The 15746-nt window shown below is 45.0% G+C and overlaps 1 protein-coding gene across 2 annotated transcripts in view; it reads right to left on the bottom strand.

Moving 5' to 3' along the window:
• Positions 1–1090: 1090 nt before the first annotated feature.
• Positions 1091–15746, bottom strand: part of TYRO3 (TYRO3 protein tyrosine kinase) — a 70444-nt gene continuing 55788 nt past the window's right edge. For both annotated transcript variants that reach the window (XM_019551850.1, XM_019551852.1), the window contains 5 exons: positions 15477–15598; positions 15114–15223; positions 12296–12455; positions 9751–9887; positions 1091–4077 (listed from right to left, as the gene is read on the bottom strand). In XM_019551850.1, coding sequence (XP_019407395.1) covers positions 3702–4077; positions 9751–9887; positions 12296–12455; positions 15114–15223; positions 15477–15598 — 905 coding nt within the window. In that variant the 3' untranslated portion in view covers positions 1091–3701. The remainder of the gene's footprint in view (positions 4078–9750; positions 9888–12295; positions 12456–15113; positions 15224–15476; positions 15599–15746) is intronic.

Here is a 15746-nt window from a genome sequence, read left to right on the forward strand (position 1 = left end):
AAATGCACCTGGAGGAGACTGAGGCATGACAGTCTTTTCCAGTACTCTGTATGAAATAGTCTCTCTTCAGCCTGCCCTTCTGAAGCCCTCAGCTGCTGTGTTCTGCATATGGTACAGGGCCTTTCTTAATGGACAATTTTCATTCTTCCCAAGTTTTATTTTCCCTTCTCTCCTCCCTCTTTTATCACCTACTCTGCTGTTTGGATCATTTTTTTCTGCATTTTACACCTGGGTCAGCCTAGTTTGAAAGCAAAAGAACTGTATCATATTCTTAACCCTGTCCAAGATATATGACTGGGAGATGGAGTCTTAACCAAAACAAAAACTGAAGCAAACACAGTATGCCTGGGATGTCAGCTTTCCTACAAAGCAGATGGAGGTTCTGCCACAATTAGAGCTCACACCTTCCCCTCACCATGCGAGGTAGCAGGCAGCGTATATGTGATCAATGTGCTGGATGCCAAAGAAGGAGAAGAGAAAGTTGAATCCTTGTACTTGGACTGCAGGAAAACTAGAGTCCTGACTGTATTACATTCGGGTCACTTACCTCAGCAGCTGTCATTTTCAGATGAATGCAGCCTTCATTCAAGGGGGCTGATAATGAGGCAAATCCAGGTACAAAGACTGGATTTTCAACAGACTGGCTGCAGGAAGATTTGGGAGAGTCTGTGCTGAGATTCTGTATCCTTGAATACCATGAAATCTATCCCCAGAGGGGCTCTGTTCATTCTCTCTCGAGATTTGGAAGAAAAGCTGGGCTTGACCTTCCTCTGTTTATAACAACCAGCCACAACCCATCAGAGAACAGGATCCCAACAGCCACAGCTTCTAACAGTGTCAAGGCTGAAGTAGCACTGAGTGATTCCATGGCCTGGGAAAGCTGCAAATGTCCTTTTCCCCCATTCTAACCCCAGAAAGCACCTTGCTTATTTCAGGTAGGGTGTGGGGAGGAAGATTGGTCTTGACCTGTTTATATGAGACTGAGAGGACTCACATGCCAGGCCAACAAATTTAACCAATGTCCCATTCAAGTGAGCAGACACTTTAAGAGCAGCATCCCAAATTCTGTGGATAAAAGCTGGGACTCTGACACAGTACACATTTTATTGTTAAAAAAGCATAAAAACTAATAACATGCTTCCAAGAGTTAGAGTGATATGTACATCTGCCCTCCCCAGGAGGCTGCACGGAGCTTAGCCTTCAGCCCTTACAACAAAACACGCACCCCTGCACAGGCTTTGTGGTAAAACAATACTCCTTGTTAAGTGTTATTTTTTCACCTGTGCCCTGGGTTTTCTTGTAAACTGGATTAAAAAATTGAGATTATCTGGTGTATAAAATGGTGCATGTCATACTAATGACTGAGATACTGTTCAATACTTCTGGGAGGCATCACTAGGGCATCGTTGCTTTTGGGTTTCAGTTTAAGTAGATTTAAAAATATGACAGACAAAAGCTCTAGCCAAACCCTCAGATCCAAACTACCCCAAGCTTTGAGTGCTCTAAACCAGGGGTTGTCAACTGGGGGTATGCAACCCCCCAGGGGTACTTGAGAAGGCCCAGAGGGTACACGTGGATGGGCGGGGATGGAGCACCACCATGCAGCATCCTGCGCTGTCGTGCAGGTACCACCCACCCAGCTGGACATGGCGGGGGGGCAAGGGAAGCTCACACGCAGCAGCTGCTCCTGCTCCGCATTCAGCCACGTGCAACCCGTCCCCTCCTCCCCCCCCGGCATCTGGCTGCCAGGGGTACACTGCTCCATGTCTGGCCAGTGGGGATACAATGATCTGAGAAGGTTGAAAACTCCTGTTCTATACCAGCAGTCAGCAAAGTTTCAGAACTGCAAGCCAGAATGACCTGGCTTGGGTCTTAAGTGGGCTGGTGTTCCCACCTGATCAATGCCATTGCTTCTCCCCAACACCTTGCTGTGGCACTGGTGCAGGTCCCAGCTGCTCAACCCCAGTGCAGCTCGTTGCTGCCTGGTCCCAGCATGCCACTGAAGCCCCCTTGATTTGTGGACTATATGTTGCTGATCTCTGCTCTAAAAACTGATTCAAAGTAGATCCAAATTTTGGAGTCTATCCCCATCTTTACAATGGGCTGAATGAAAATCTTGGACACCAAAGTTTGGACTGTTCACTTCCCAGATCTGCATTCAAATTATGCATCTTGCTCCCATCATTATCAAGTCATTAAAAAACATAAACCGAATTTTGCAGCATTCATTCCCAGGGAAGAGCAACGTAGAACCTTAAGTTGCATGAACCTGTGGAAGTCTTCAGAATGCAGGAAATTAAGAGAAAAAAATCAAGGCCTAGTAAACATTCAGATAACCCGGCTAAGGTGTACTGCAGTTTCCCTGCAAGTATTGGGAAACCCTGCACGAAAACACTCACTGATTTACATTAAAATATTAAATTATTAAAAACATACATAAACCTTTTGCAGTTATAATGGTCAGACATGCCAATTTGAGGGAAGAAAACCTCATAGAGTTAAAATACAACTTTCTCCCTGCCTCGATGTTTGCAGTGATACTTGTGAATGCTCCAGTGTGGCTATCTTTTACAAGATGCCAGAAGTCAGGAACGCCAGTGGTTCTCAAACATTTTTCATACTGAGGACTACTTTTTTAGACAGAGCTCTCCCCCTTGTTGGCCCCTTTCCCACCAACATTGATCCCACACCCATTCTTCTGTGCCTTCAGTGTTTGGTAATATGAAAAAATAATCAGGCAGTTAAAAAGAAGATATTAATCTATTCTCCTCTAAAAGCAAATGCTGGAGCCTGCTCCCACTGAAGTCCACGCTTGCTTACAGACCCTCATTCTCTATTTCCACTGTTTCTTTCCTCATCCTAAGTGTAGCACTTTACATTCATTAGTACCATTTCCCCCATTGCTGCCAGCCCCACTCTGCACTACTCTCATTAGATTTATTTGCAGTTTGATTCTGTTGTCATGCATGCCAGACCCCCCCACTTCCATTTTTAATCTCAGCTGAAATTTTGATCAGGGCTAAAATTAATAGGCTACTGGTTAGAGAAAGGGCTAGCTTTTTGTTGGTTTCAATTCAGTTGCTCACAAATGTGCCAGGAAAGTCTTAGAGAGCCTGGACTGGGCTGTGTCTAGTGACAAATGTCACTGCTTGAAAATGACAGATGTTTAATATGTCTTGGCTGGATAAAAACAGCTCTGCAGAACACAGCTTGAGAACCACTGAGGTAGGTGACAGGTCTAGACAGTACTGCTGAGTGAACACAAGGGAGCTTTTTTCCCTTATGTCCTGAATGACCGTGTAAATTGCTAGTGCTTCTAGATGTACCAGTCCCAAACTCACACAATTGGAGTGGAAAAAAAACACCCACAAAATAGTGAGCACTGATTGACTAGCAGGTACAGTACACTCTGTTCCAGCAGCCAATGAGAATTAGCTGAGCACAAGCTCTCATTGGCTGCCATTGCTCTGAAACCACTCCCATCTGATGTGATCGACCTTTAAACCTACCCCCACAAATCCAGAGGGTGAGTATGATTTGTGATCTTCCTGAGCTGTCCACAACTACAGCTCAAACAGATACTGGCAACTACTTGTGCTCCTTAGAAGCATCCCACCACTGGCTTTATAAAGCAGTGCAACATGGTAATACAGCTGCATACATCCCTTCTTGGGGAAATGGAGTGTCTTTTTCCTTACAGGCTAACAACTCTTTTCTCCTTCCAACTCCAGTTCATGCAGAAGGCTCCTGGCCTCCCCTTCAGCTGCATCTGAATGTCTTTCACCTTCAGCATCATTCCCAAGGCACAGAGGGCTCATGATGTAACGGTAGTTACTAGTGACAGCAGCAGCTGCTCCAGCAACATTCTCTTCATTGTCCAAATCTCCAAATGAAGTGTGCAGGGCAGGGTCACACCCAGAAGCCTCTTTGTCTGTCCCAATGTTGACATACAGAGGATCTTGACTGGAAGAGAGTGTAGACATTCTCCCCTGAATCATTTCCAGCTGTAATTTCAGCATAGCAAAGCTAGGTCTGAACTTGGGCTCAGGATGCCAGCATCTGCACATGAGATCATAGCTGCAATACAAACAAAATAAAAAAGAGCTGAAAAGTATAGAAGCCATCTGCCTTCACTCTTAAAGAGAGTCTGTGTTCAATGTAGACTGCCCACTAGTAAAGAGATTAGGAGCACTATCAGCAAACAAACATAATCCAATTCTTCACTCAGTGGCAGGTATGCAAATACAATTTAGGGCTTCATCACACAGCTAATGCACTGGGCCATGATAGAATGATACAATTCTGCCTTATCTCCATGAAAGCAGTGAGGAGAATTCTGATATACAACCAAAAATCTCTGTATGCAAAATGAATCCCCAAGCAGCCAGATCTACAAAGGAGCAACTCAAAATTCAAAAGAGAAGGTTCACAGAATTTTTCTGGGCAGAGGTTGGGTTAAGTGGATCAAAGACAGGGTGATGATGAGGAAGGGGATATTTTATCTTTGGTCTGTTAAGAGCCTTAGTATGGTTATTTGTTCAATTTGAATCATAGGTATTCTTTGAAACTAGGCTGGATGTGTCACTACAGCACTAGAGCTATTTAGACATGTGCATTTTTATCAATTGACAAATACAATTAAAACAAAAAACCCCACAAGACACTGTTCTCCAGAATCTACTCACAAAGGCCATTCTGCTCAAGTTTTGAACAGGGTAAGAGAACATGGCTTCTAATTTGAGGAAGAAAATCAAAGTCTAAGTCTCCTGACATGTTCCAAAATGTTTGCATTTTAAACAAAACAATTGCTGAGAAGAAGGAGGTTATTTATGATGCTTAAAACAAAATGAAAAAGGCCAATCAGACATAGGTGTTTTTTAATTAAAGTTTCATTTACTGATGCTGATTGGCACAAACCAAGTGGAACAGTTAGTAACGGATTTTTTATCTGTTCATTAAAATGGGCATGTTTTATTATCTCAGCAATGGATAAGAAACATTATCTTTCCAAATTCTGATCTAATGCAGATGAAACTGTGAGAAAACAACAGAAGCCTTGCTCAGTGCTCATGCTTTAGTAAGCATGAGTTATTTCTAGTATGAATAATAGACGGTTCTCTCTAAATGCAGGGATGTAGTCAGGAAAGCCACAGCAAAATTGGAGTTGCAACTACCAAGGGATGCAGAGGGTAATGAGAGGTTTCTACAAGTATGTCAGTAACAAGAGAAATATCAGGGAAAGTGAGAATCCCTTACTGAATGGGTGAGGTAACCTTGTGACAGAGTATACAGAAAAAGCTACAGTACTCAATGCCTTTTTCACCTTGGTCTTCACAGGCAAGGTCAGCTCCTACACTACTACAACTGGCAGCAGAGTTTAGGGAGGAGAAGAGCAACCCTCAGTGGTGAAAGAACAGGTTAGGGACTACTTAGAAAAGCTTCACACATGTCCATGGGGCCAGATGGGATGCACTTGAGAGTGCTGAGGGAGTTGACTGATGTGATTGCAGAGCCCCTGGACATCATCTTTGAAAACTCATGGCTATCAGGAGAGGTCCCAGATGACTGGAAAAGGGCAAACATAGTGCCCATATTTAAGAAAGGGAAAAAGAAGGATCCAGGGAACTACAGACCTGTCAGCCTCACCTCAGTCCCTGGAAAAATCATGGAGCAAATCCTCAAGGAATCCATTTCTAAGCACTTGGAGAAGATAATGATTAGGACCAGTCAGCATGGATTCACCAGGGGCAAGTCATGCCTGACCAACCTGATTGCCTTCTATGATCAGACGACTGGCTCTGTGGATGCAGAAAGACCAGTGGATATGTTATACCTTGACTTTAGCAAGGCTTTTGATATGGTCTCCCACAACATTCTCGCAGGCAAGATAAGGAAGTATGGGCTGGATGAATGGACTGTAAGGTGGATAGAAAATTGACTGGATCATTGGGTTCAGAAGATAGTAAGTTGGCAGCTGGTATCAAGTGGACTGCCCCAAGAGTTGTTCCTTGGGCTGGTTCTGTTCAATGTCTTCATCAACGACCTGGAAGATGGCATAGATCGCACCCTCAGTAAGTTTGCAGATGACACCATGCTGGGCAGAGTAGTAGATACGCTGAAGGGTAGTGCTAGGATTCAGAGAGACCTAGACAAATTGGAGGACTGGGCTAAAAGGAATCTCATGAGTGCAAGGTCCTACACTTAGGATGAAAGAATCCCATGCACCAGTTCAGGCTGGGGACTGATTGGCTGGGCAGAGCTCTGCAGAAACAGACTTGGGGGTAACAGTGGATAATAAGCTGAATATCAGCCAGCAGTATGCCCTTATTGCCAAGAAGGCTAATGGCATACTGGGCTGCATTGGTAGGAGTCGACAACTAGATCTTGACAGGTTACAGAGGTGGGCAGATGAGAATAGGATGGGTTTCAATACAGACAAGTGTAAGGTGTTGCACCTGGGGAGAAAGAACCAGCAGCATACCTACAGGCTGGGGAACTCCCTTCTCATCAGCACAGAGACAGAAAAGGATCTTGGAATCACTATTGATTCCAGAATGAACATGGGCTGACAATGTGCGGTTACAGTCAGGAAGGTCAACCGCACTTTGTCACGCATCCGTAGATGCATCATGAGCAGGTCCAAAGAGGTGATCCTCCCCCTCTATGCAACACTGCTCAGGCCGCAGTTGGAGTACTGCATCCAGTTCTGGGCACTGCACTTCAGGAGGGATGTGGACAGCATCAAGAGGGTCCAGAGGAGGGTCACTCGCATGATCAGGGGGCAGCAGGGCAGGCCCTGCGAGGAGAGGCTACGGGACCTGAACCTGTTCAGTCTCCACAAGAGAAGGCTGAGAGGGGAACTGATGGTCGCCTATAAACTTGCCAAGCAGGCAGTGGGAGAGTCCCTGTTCCCCTGAACACTACCGGGGCTAACAAGGAACAACGGCCATAAGTTGACTGACAGTAGATTCAGGCTAGATTATCAGGAGGTGCTACTTCACAGTCAAGGCGGCTAGGATCTGGAACCAACTTCCAAGGGAAGTGGTGCTTGCTGCTACCTGGAGGTCTTCAAAAGGAGGCTAGATAGCCACCTAGCTGGGGTCATTTGACCCCAGCATCCTTTCCTGCTCATGGCAGGGGTTGGACTAGATGGTCTGCTTAGGTCCCTTCCGACCTTACCAATTATGAAACTATGAGTGTTGCCAGCAGGGTGAGGAAAGTGCTCTATTCGGGACTGGTGAGGCCAAATCTGGAGTACTGTGTTCAGTTTTGGGCTCCCTGCTACAGAAAGGATGTGGACAAATTGGAGAGAATCCAGTGGAGGGCAACTAAAATAGTGAGGGGGCTGGAGGTCATGACTTATGAGAAGAGGCTGTGGGAACTGGTCTTAGTCTAGAGAAGAGAAGACTGAGAGGGGATTTAACAGCAGCCTTCAACTACCTGAAGGGGGGTTCAAAAGAGGATGGAGCTAGATTGTTTTCAGTGATGACAGAACAAGGAGCAATGGTCTCAAGTTGCAGCAAGGGAAGCTTAGGTTAGATATTAGGAAGAATTTTCTCACTAGGAGGTTAGTAAAACATTGGAACAGATAATCCAGAGAGCTGGTGGAACCTCTATCCTTGGAGGTTTTTAAGACCCGGCTAGACAAAGCCTTGGCTGAGATGATCTAGTTGGGGATGGTCCTGCTTTGAGCAGGGGGTTGAACCAGATGACCCCCTGAGGTCCCTTCCAACCCTAATTTTCTATGATTTTGTTTCAGAGGGATGTGAAGGAAGTGGCAGAGCCCTTACTGTTGGAATAACCAAGCTGAAAATGGCCTTTCTATTCTAGATACTCTGCAACTACAAAGAAAAGCTCCTCAAGCCATTTATTAGCCACAGTACCACTCATGATCTTTTGACGTTGAATGTGCATTAAACTTGGGTTACTGCAGCTGAAGTAATTTGAATATTGGTGGATTAAAGTCATTGGCACAATAATTGGGGAGTGGGAGTTTTCAGTTCTTCTCTAACTTCTGCTTCAGCAGGCAAATCTCTGACAGTTCACTAGCTGAATTACCATATGTTTGCCCTCCATCCTGCTATGGCTCCTCCTGGCACTCATTTAGCTAGAGTACAGCCAATTCTATTGTTCTTTTTTCTCTCTGTGCATCATCCACAAAATTGGCATTTAAATTTCTATCCCTTTATTGTTGCCAATCCTGCCGGAAAAGGGAACAATGTGTTATCTTAAAGTGCTGGCAGTGAAAGCCAACACAAACAAACCAACCTAGTTTAGAGCTGCACACTGAGCAAATTCAATAGTGTGTTCATTGAGGAAAAAGGACCTAGCATTTTCTGAAGTATGGCAATTTTTACTTGACCAAATCCTAACTACTTTTTATTGCTCTTTATTTTGTAGCAGCAGATTACATATATTTTCTGGCTTTGTTGTCTAAATTAAACAACGGTATCTACAAAGGTGAAACAGTGCATGGAAACAATTAAAAAAAAGTAATCTGCCAAGAGGACTAGAAAGAATGACTTGTTCATTAACAAATGCCTAGAGCCTTATGTGGAAAAGAGAGATCCCATTAGAGCTGTGTGAGGGGGTAGCTTTCATAAGCCCCATCAAAATGTCTTCTGATTTGGGGTTTGTGATGGGCTGGTTCATCAAAAAGACATGGATAAGTAAAGTGGTAACTGGCAAAGGGATTTAATGGCCGCATAACCTATTTATAAAGGACAAATGGGGAAATAAAAAACAACTTTGGGAATTATTTAGCACAGAGTGTTTCTTATTTCCTTTTCTGAAATGCTTTTGTCCTGAATTAATAGGCATTTATATTTGGAAAAATACTGGAGGAATTCAAGTTGCAGAGGAAAACATCTGTGCTTGTGGTCAGTTGTTAGACTCTAGTTTGAGTGAGGTGGAAGGTACTGAATTCTAGGGGTGAAACACTGCTCCAATGCTGAATACCCAACCCAACTTGTTGTACATTAGGTCTGTTCCGAGACTCACTTCCCCCAGTGCTCTGCCTGATTATTATCTAGCCAACCTTTAGGGCATTGCTGGAGGCCCACATTGTTTCTTAGCCATTGACATAGAGGAGTGAGTTTCTGAGACTATAGCTAGTTTCTCAAGAAGTCAGAGACCTCATTAGAGGTCTGAAACTGTGGTCAGAGACTACAGTTTCACAAGAGGTCTGAATCTTTTGCAAGAGGAATAGAATATATTCTAACACATTAGAATGCTGATATTGTTTAAGCCCTTGGGCCAAAGTAGGTGTCAATGTATATACCCTGATCTCAGTTGAGTTATACAAGTAGGAAAACTGGTGCTTTGTTTTTATGGTAGCAGCAGCTCAAATAATTTTCTAGTGGGTGCCATTATATATTAAAAAATAAATAAAATCTGATCAGAAGCCCAGCCTGTTGCCTCTGTCTGTCTGCCTGTCTCCATTAAGCATAGCTTATTTGGCTATATCTTTTATTGGACCAACTAAAGAGTGGGAAACATGTTAGACAAGCTTTTGGGCACAAAATGCCCTTCTTCTGGTCTGGAAAAGAAGCAAATAGGCTGTATCTACTATCTGATATACCTCCCAACTCTATAGTTGGTCCAGTAAAAAAGAATACTACCAAACACACCTTACTTCTCACATATTGCCCAGGCCTTCATAGCTATAACAACACTATGGCCCTACTACTACCACTATTCAGACAAAATCCACAAAGGGAATCAAAAGAAACCATGGGGCAAATTACTCACACATCTTCCAGGCACTCCGGGGGCTGCTTCAGCCTGTTTCCGCTGATGAGGTAGTTGTAGATTTCTGCATTCTCAATGCCTGCATATGGAGTCTGTCCTCGGGTCACAATCTCCCACATGGTCACACCAAATGCCCACTGAAATAGAACAGCAAGCAAAGCTAGCAAACAAACATCTCTGCTTGCCAGAGCAAGGACCCTTCCTTTCCAAATTATTTCTATTACCTAATTAGCTTAATGTCCTGAGCCAGACCCTGGAGTGACACAGGTTTAAATGGAAACAGAATTTGGCCCACAAGCTGAAGATGATGCAGGTAACAAGGCATTTTTGGCTTGTGTTCACTTGCCCTTAACAGCATAGCACATGCCAATGAAAACAGGGGAGCATCACCCTCCATGCATTCTTCACATGTGGTAGTAGGCACACACTTCCAGTATGATTTTCATACACTGTAGTAGCTATATGCAGGGAAGAAAGAGCTAAGTCTAAACTAAAGATACTGGAGCCAGAGGTATAACTGGAAAGGTTTACACCCTGGGCCAAACCTACTGTAGGGATCAGGGTTGAGGGCAGCAGGACTCAAGGCAGACCCAGCTACTGCAGGGCAGGGGGAGGGGGTGTCAGTGTGGTCAGCAGCTAGGGAGTTAAAAGAGCAACTGCTGAGCAAGAGACCCTCCTGTGGCTGCCACCAAATTTTGTCATCAGTGCTGATCAACAAAGGCAAACTGAGCTGCAGAAAACCTGACAGCTGCAGTAGGGCCAACGCAACACCTGGCAGCTGGTCTGTTAGCCCCCACACTGGTCCCCATGCCAACACCTCCTGCCAGCAGCGTTTTGGTGCCCCCTCTAAGTCTGTGCCTGGCGTTCTGCTTGCCCATGCCAAGTTATGCTGACTTGACATATCATCTTAATTATCTAATTAAGTTAATTAGATGATATGTTGTGTCTAATGAGGTATGTTCCTCAGGAGAAATATCCCATTCAGATGTGTCCAAACATCAATCATTGTACAATGTATATGTGGGCCACACCTTGCACCATGCAATTTTGTAGCCAGACTTCAAGGTACTGTATTTACTCAAATCCAAGATGAGTTTTTTTCATCCAACCAGAATGGGGGGAATGCCTCATCTTGAATTTGAGTACCAGATTGCAATAAGCAGCAGCTCAGCTTGGGGCTGAAGCCAGAGCTGAGTTGCTACCTACCTGGGGCCAGGGGAGAACAAGGGAGACTGAGGGGGATGGGGAGAGGGAGGAATGGGGGAGACAGCATGTGTGGTTGGAGGGAGCATAGAGAAGACCATGCAGCCTGCCTGCACTTACCTTCTGCTCCAGCTGTGGATCCTGCAGGCCTAACCCAGTCCAGCTGGGAGCTACCACTGCTTCTCCCTGGCCAGGGTAGGATGGGGCTGAGCTGGGGCCATTACTGCCGCTGACTGCCCCAAAGCCAGACTCCCCCCGCCCCACACACACACAGTTGCTGTCCCCGCCACAGCAGTAGAGGGACAAATTTAAGATCTTCCAGTAATTAGATTACATAAATGGAAAATTATACATTTATAATCTTCCTTGTATAGAATCAAATTATTGGGAGATCATTTTAAATTTTAAGTTTTTGGATTGAGGTAAATACAGTATTGTTAGCCTCCTCTTAAAAGGCAGGGTGAAGAACTGGTAATTAGGAGCGCAAGTTCACAAGCCAAAACAGAAAACAGTAGGAATCCAAATCAGAGGGGATCTAGGGAGAGAAAGGAGAGAACCAGAAGATAGGTCCAGAGGAAAGGGAGATGAGTTCTAAATTAATATACTTATCCTCAGCTACTCAGCAAAATGGAATGAGGATGAGTATCTCTAGAACAAAAATACTTTTTGGGCTGTATTCTATTTGAATTAGGTGCCTACATGTGATTCTATTCTACCCTGCCTGCGACCCTGAAAATCCATTAGTGCATCTTCTTTTCTAATAACCGCTATCTTACCTTTAAGATGAGTCACAAAAAAAGCAGCAATAAGTATTGTGGTAGCCCTTCCCAACATTGCCCTCTGTAGGGTGAACTATTACTGGCACACCTGCTTGCGTGTGTGTGTGTGTGTGCGCGTACATGTGTGCGCGCACATGCAGATGAGAGAGAATGAGAGAAATCACTTCACCTTCCTGTAACAATGGAAGGCAGAAAAAATGGAAAAAAACAACAGTGTGAAAGAAACTGAGAAGAGATGGAAGCAAAGAAAGAAAGATAAAACGTTGGGGAAGGAGGCAAAGGATGAGAAATAAAGATATGTAGAAGTATCAGATGACAAAAAGATTCATGACATGCATATATGCAGAATAAACTACTCCCCCTCCAGTTTAGATATAGCTCTTGCATTTCTCACGTTTGGAGAGCATCTCAGCCACAATGCAGAGAAGGACCTGTCCCTTCAGACAAAGAGTTGTCACATTCATACAATGCTCTCTCATCACCAAGGACCTGACCCAATGCATGATAAAGTCAACTGTAAGATTCCCACTGGCTTTTAGAGGACACCCAAAATCAAAACTCACCACATCACTGTGTGTTGTGTAAAGATTATCCGCGAGGCTCTCTAGTGCAAGCCACTTCACAGGCAGCTTGGAGGCACAGCCTTGGCGATAATAGTCTCCACTGTAAATTTTCTTAGACAGTCCAAAATCTGCAACACTTACATTCATATTTTCATCCAACCTAAGGGAAAATTTAAACAAGTAAACTGGAATCTGTGGGTTATACCAAGCAACTGGGCACTGGATGGCTCAGGGAAGTAACAATAAGATCAGGGGCAAGCAAAATACGGCCCACCAGGCCATTCTATCTAGCCTGCAAGGCCCCTTAAAAATTTAATAAATTAATATGTATCATCTCCTGGCTCTGTTTGAAAGCAGACAGGAGCCAGGGGAAGTAGGACCCAGAGGGAGCCTAAGCAGGCTTGAATAGCCCATCCCCTCCCTACCCACAGCCAGTTCCCTGCTTTCCTTCCCCAGCCCTGCTCCAGCACCAGGTGGCTCCCAGCTGCATCGCTGGACTGTGGAGCGTGGGACCACGCTGTTAAGTGCACATGCAGGCTGAGAGGGGAGCATCTGTGCATGCAGGCTCAGGGCAGAGTCTGTGTGCGTGTGTTCATAGGGAGAGTCCCACATGTACCCCTCACCATACACATGTACCCATACCCTCCTTGCACTGCCATACACAAACCCCAGCTACCCTCCCCCACATACAGCCCTCCGCAGACCCATACGCACCCACACGCCATATATCCACACACACCCACATGCTCCCTCACCCCACATACACACACCCTACAAACCTATACACGCCCCCCCAACAACATACAAGAGTAAGACTTCATTTTAACCTATTGTGCAATCACCTCTATGTATACTACACAAGCACATGTAAATCAGGAGAAAAATATTTTTTGAAATCAAATTAATGAATGCTGTAGATGTTTACTTTTTAGAATATACAGCAAAAACTTTGTTATCCAGCACCCATGGGGAATGGGGGTGCCGGATAATAAAATATGCTGGTTAATTGAGAGGCCTGAACAAGCATCTTTGCCTGTTCGGGCAGCTGCTTCACCCGTCACATCCGGGGCGTTGCTGTCCCTCCCAGCACATTACCTACCCTACTGCGGGCCCAGAGGGACAGGGAGGTGGGCTCTGTGCAGCCTGCTATGCCCTGGGCTGTGCAGGCTTGGCAGTGCAGGCTGCTTTGCCCCGGGTTATGGGGGCCTGGCGAAACTGGAAGTGTCACAGTGTGCGCTTCCAGTTTCACTTTTCCCTTACAAGCTGGCATGCCGGTTAATAGAACATGCCAGCTTGTAAGGTGCCAGTTAAGGCAGCTTTTACCATAATATGGTATTTTTCTGGTTCCAAGATGGCAAAACCCTTTGCTGAAAGGAGTACTTCTGGGGGCAAGGCGAGGGACTTCTGGTGGCAAAGGTCAGGGGTTAGGGAGCAGGACTTCTGGTCACAAGATGGCAACCAGGGGGCAGAGCACCTGTTAAGGGTCAGGGCTACCCATGCAGCCCTCGACAGCTTGCCAAAACATGGTAAGTGGCCCTCCACCCAAAATAACTGCCTGCCCCTGAATAGAGATATAGAGCCTTTCAAATCCAGTTCATCAACAGGTATGGCTCAGGTGGGTGGTGACTAAGTCATCCATGTCTCTTGACTATTTGGGGGCCAATGTGAAACTATGTTTGGTGGCCTCCATCCAGGGAAATTACTGGAGCACTGGCAGTGAAGATGCAGAGCAACTTCAACTAAAGAGGTCTCACAGAGGAACATCTCTCCTTTCGCCCAGGGCATTCAAGTTTCTGCTGCACAGTTTGCTTTTAAGGTATGCAGATGCAAAAAGATGTAGATAGAAACCTTAAAAGATTTCCTTTGATTTCCCCTTTAAGAACCTCATTTAACACCTAACCTAACTGCATTTTTCAACTGTTTCGAAAATCTGTGTCTCATTCAGTTTCACTGGCCAGAGGTGGTTTTGTTTATAGATGCATGAAGAATTCTATTAAAAATCGTTTGCCTCCAATCTTTGCTCCTTCCCAAAAGCAAAGAAATGAGCAGAAATATCCTCCCCTTCATCAGAGAAGGTATTAAAATCAGGGAAGAGAAGTGTCAGTTTTATATCACATGTAGCTGCCAACAACTGAAGCATGTCTGCACAGCCTCTGGCCCGTGCTAGGGAGTGCTATTATAAAATGGATATAATGTGTTGGTGCATGCTCATCACCACTCTGGCAGCTATGTTACATCTGTTTCAATGTGTAATGTGACATCCTCACTCAGTGTACATTGTGCTTCACTATAGTGGTCCAGGTGCATCGTGGACATGCCCTCAGTTGTTTCAATAGAGAGTTTTTCACCTAAGCCAGTATCTAGAGATAGCTCCAGGGTTTGATGTCTTTCGTGGGAAATCTTGGATTCTTTTTACAACAGCTTTGAAAGCACCACTCTCTTACAAGATCCCAAATACGTTCTTTGCTCCCTTGTATTGTGATATTGTAGCAATGCCCATTGTCAGAATGATACAACACTACAAAAATATAGTGTGTATCAACCTTGTGCATACCAGCTAGATGCAGGAGGGATCAATCTGGTTACTTAGCTGAACCTTAGAAGTCTCCCATGAGGACCTGCACTCCTTCCCATGGCCCCTGACCAGCACTGGTTTCCCCTTACCTGCTGTCACCTACTTGGATGAAGAAGTGATATACTGTTGATCTACCACCAAAAGGCAGGCTCCCCCCTTCTGACTTTGGGAGCTTCTAACTCCTCTCTCTCATATTCTGCCCCAGCAGCCTTTGTTTGGTGTGAAAGTGCTTGGTCCACTTACATGCAATTCCGAGCAGCCAGGTCCCTGTGTATAAAGTTTTTTGAGCTCAAGTACTCCATACCACTGGCAATATCGATCATGAACTTGAGTAATGTCTGAAGAGGCAAATTCTGAAAGAAAGCAACAGTTCAAGACTTAATACTGGAATATTCAAGACACTAAGCACTGACCCCTGACACTGACCCCAGACACTCACCCTGGTTCATACTATGGGCAGTGAGGAGCTGGCTCCCACCAGATTACATACAGTCATTTCAAAATTGCATTGGCCTGGAGTCTCCTGGACACTCTGAGACAATCTGAATTTCACATCCCAGAACCTACACCATCACTAGACAACTGTACAAAGAGAAAAAGACTTACAAAAGGATTTTCTCCAATCCGTGACATCAGCAGAAAAGCATGAAGGTCTCCGTGCTTCATGAAGGGCAGGATCACCATGGGTATTGGGAGACGGCCCTTGGGACGACTCCGCAAGCTGACACCTAGGGTAAGAATATGCACAGCAAGAGTATTTTGCAACTAGATTGATACTGCAGATGAACCTGTTGCTCCCTTTGTCCATCCATTTATAGGACACATAGTTTCATAGTTTCTAGGGTCGGAAGGGACCTGAGCAGATCATCTAGTCCG

This window comes from Crocodylus porosus, unplaced genomic scaffold (assembly GCF_001723895.1).
Source record: "Crocodylus porosus isolate Cpor-Errol unplaced genomic scaffold, CroPor_comp1, whole genome shotgun sequence".
Classification (NCBI taxonomy): Eukaryota; Metazoa; Chordata; order Crocodylia; family Crocodylidae; genus Crocodylus; species Crocodylus porosus.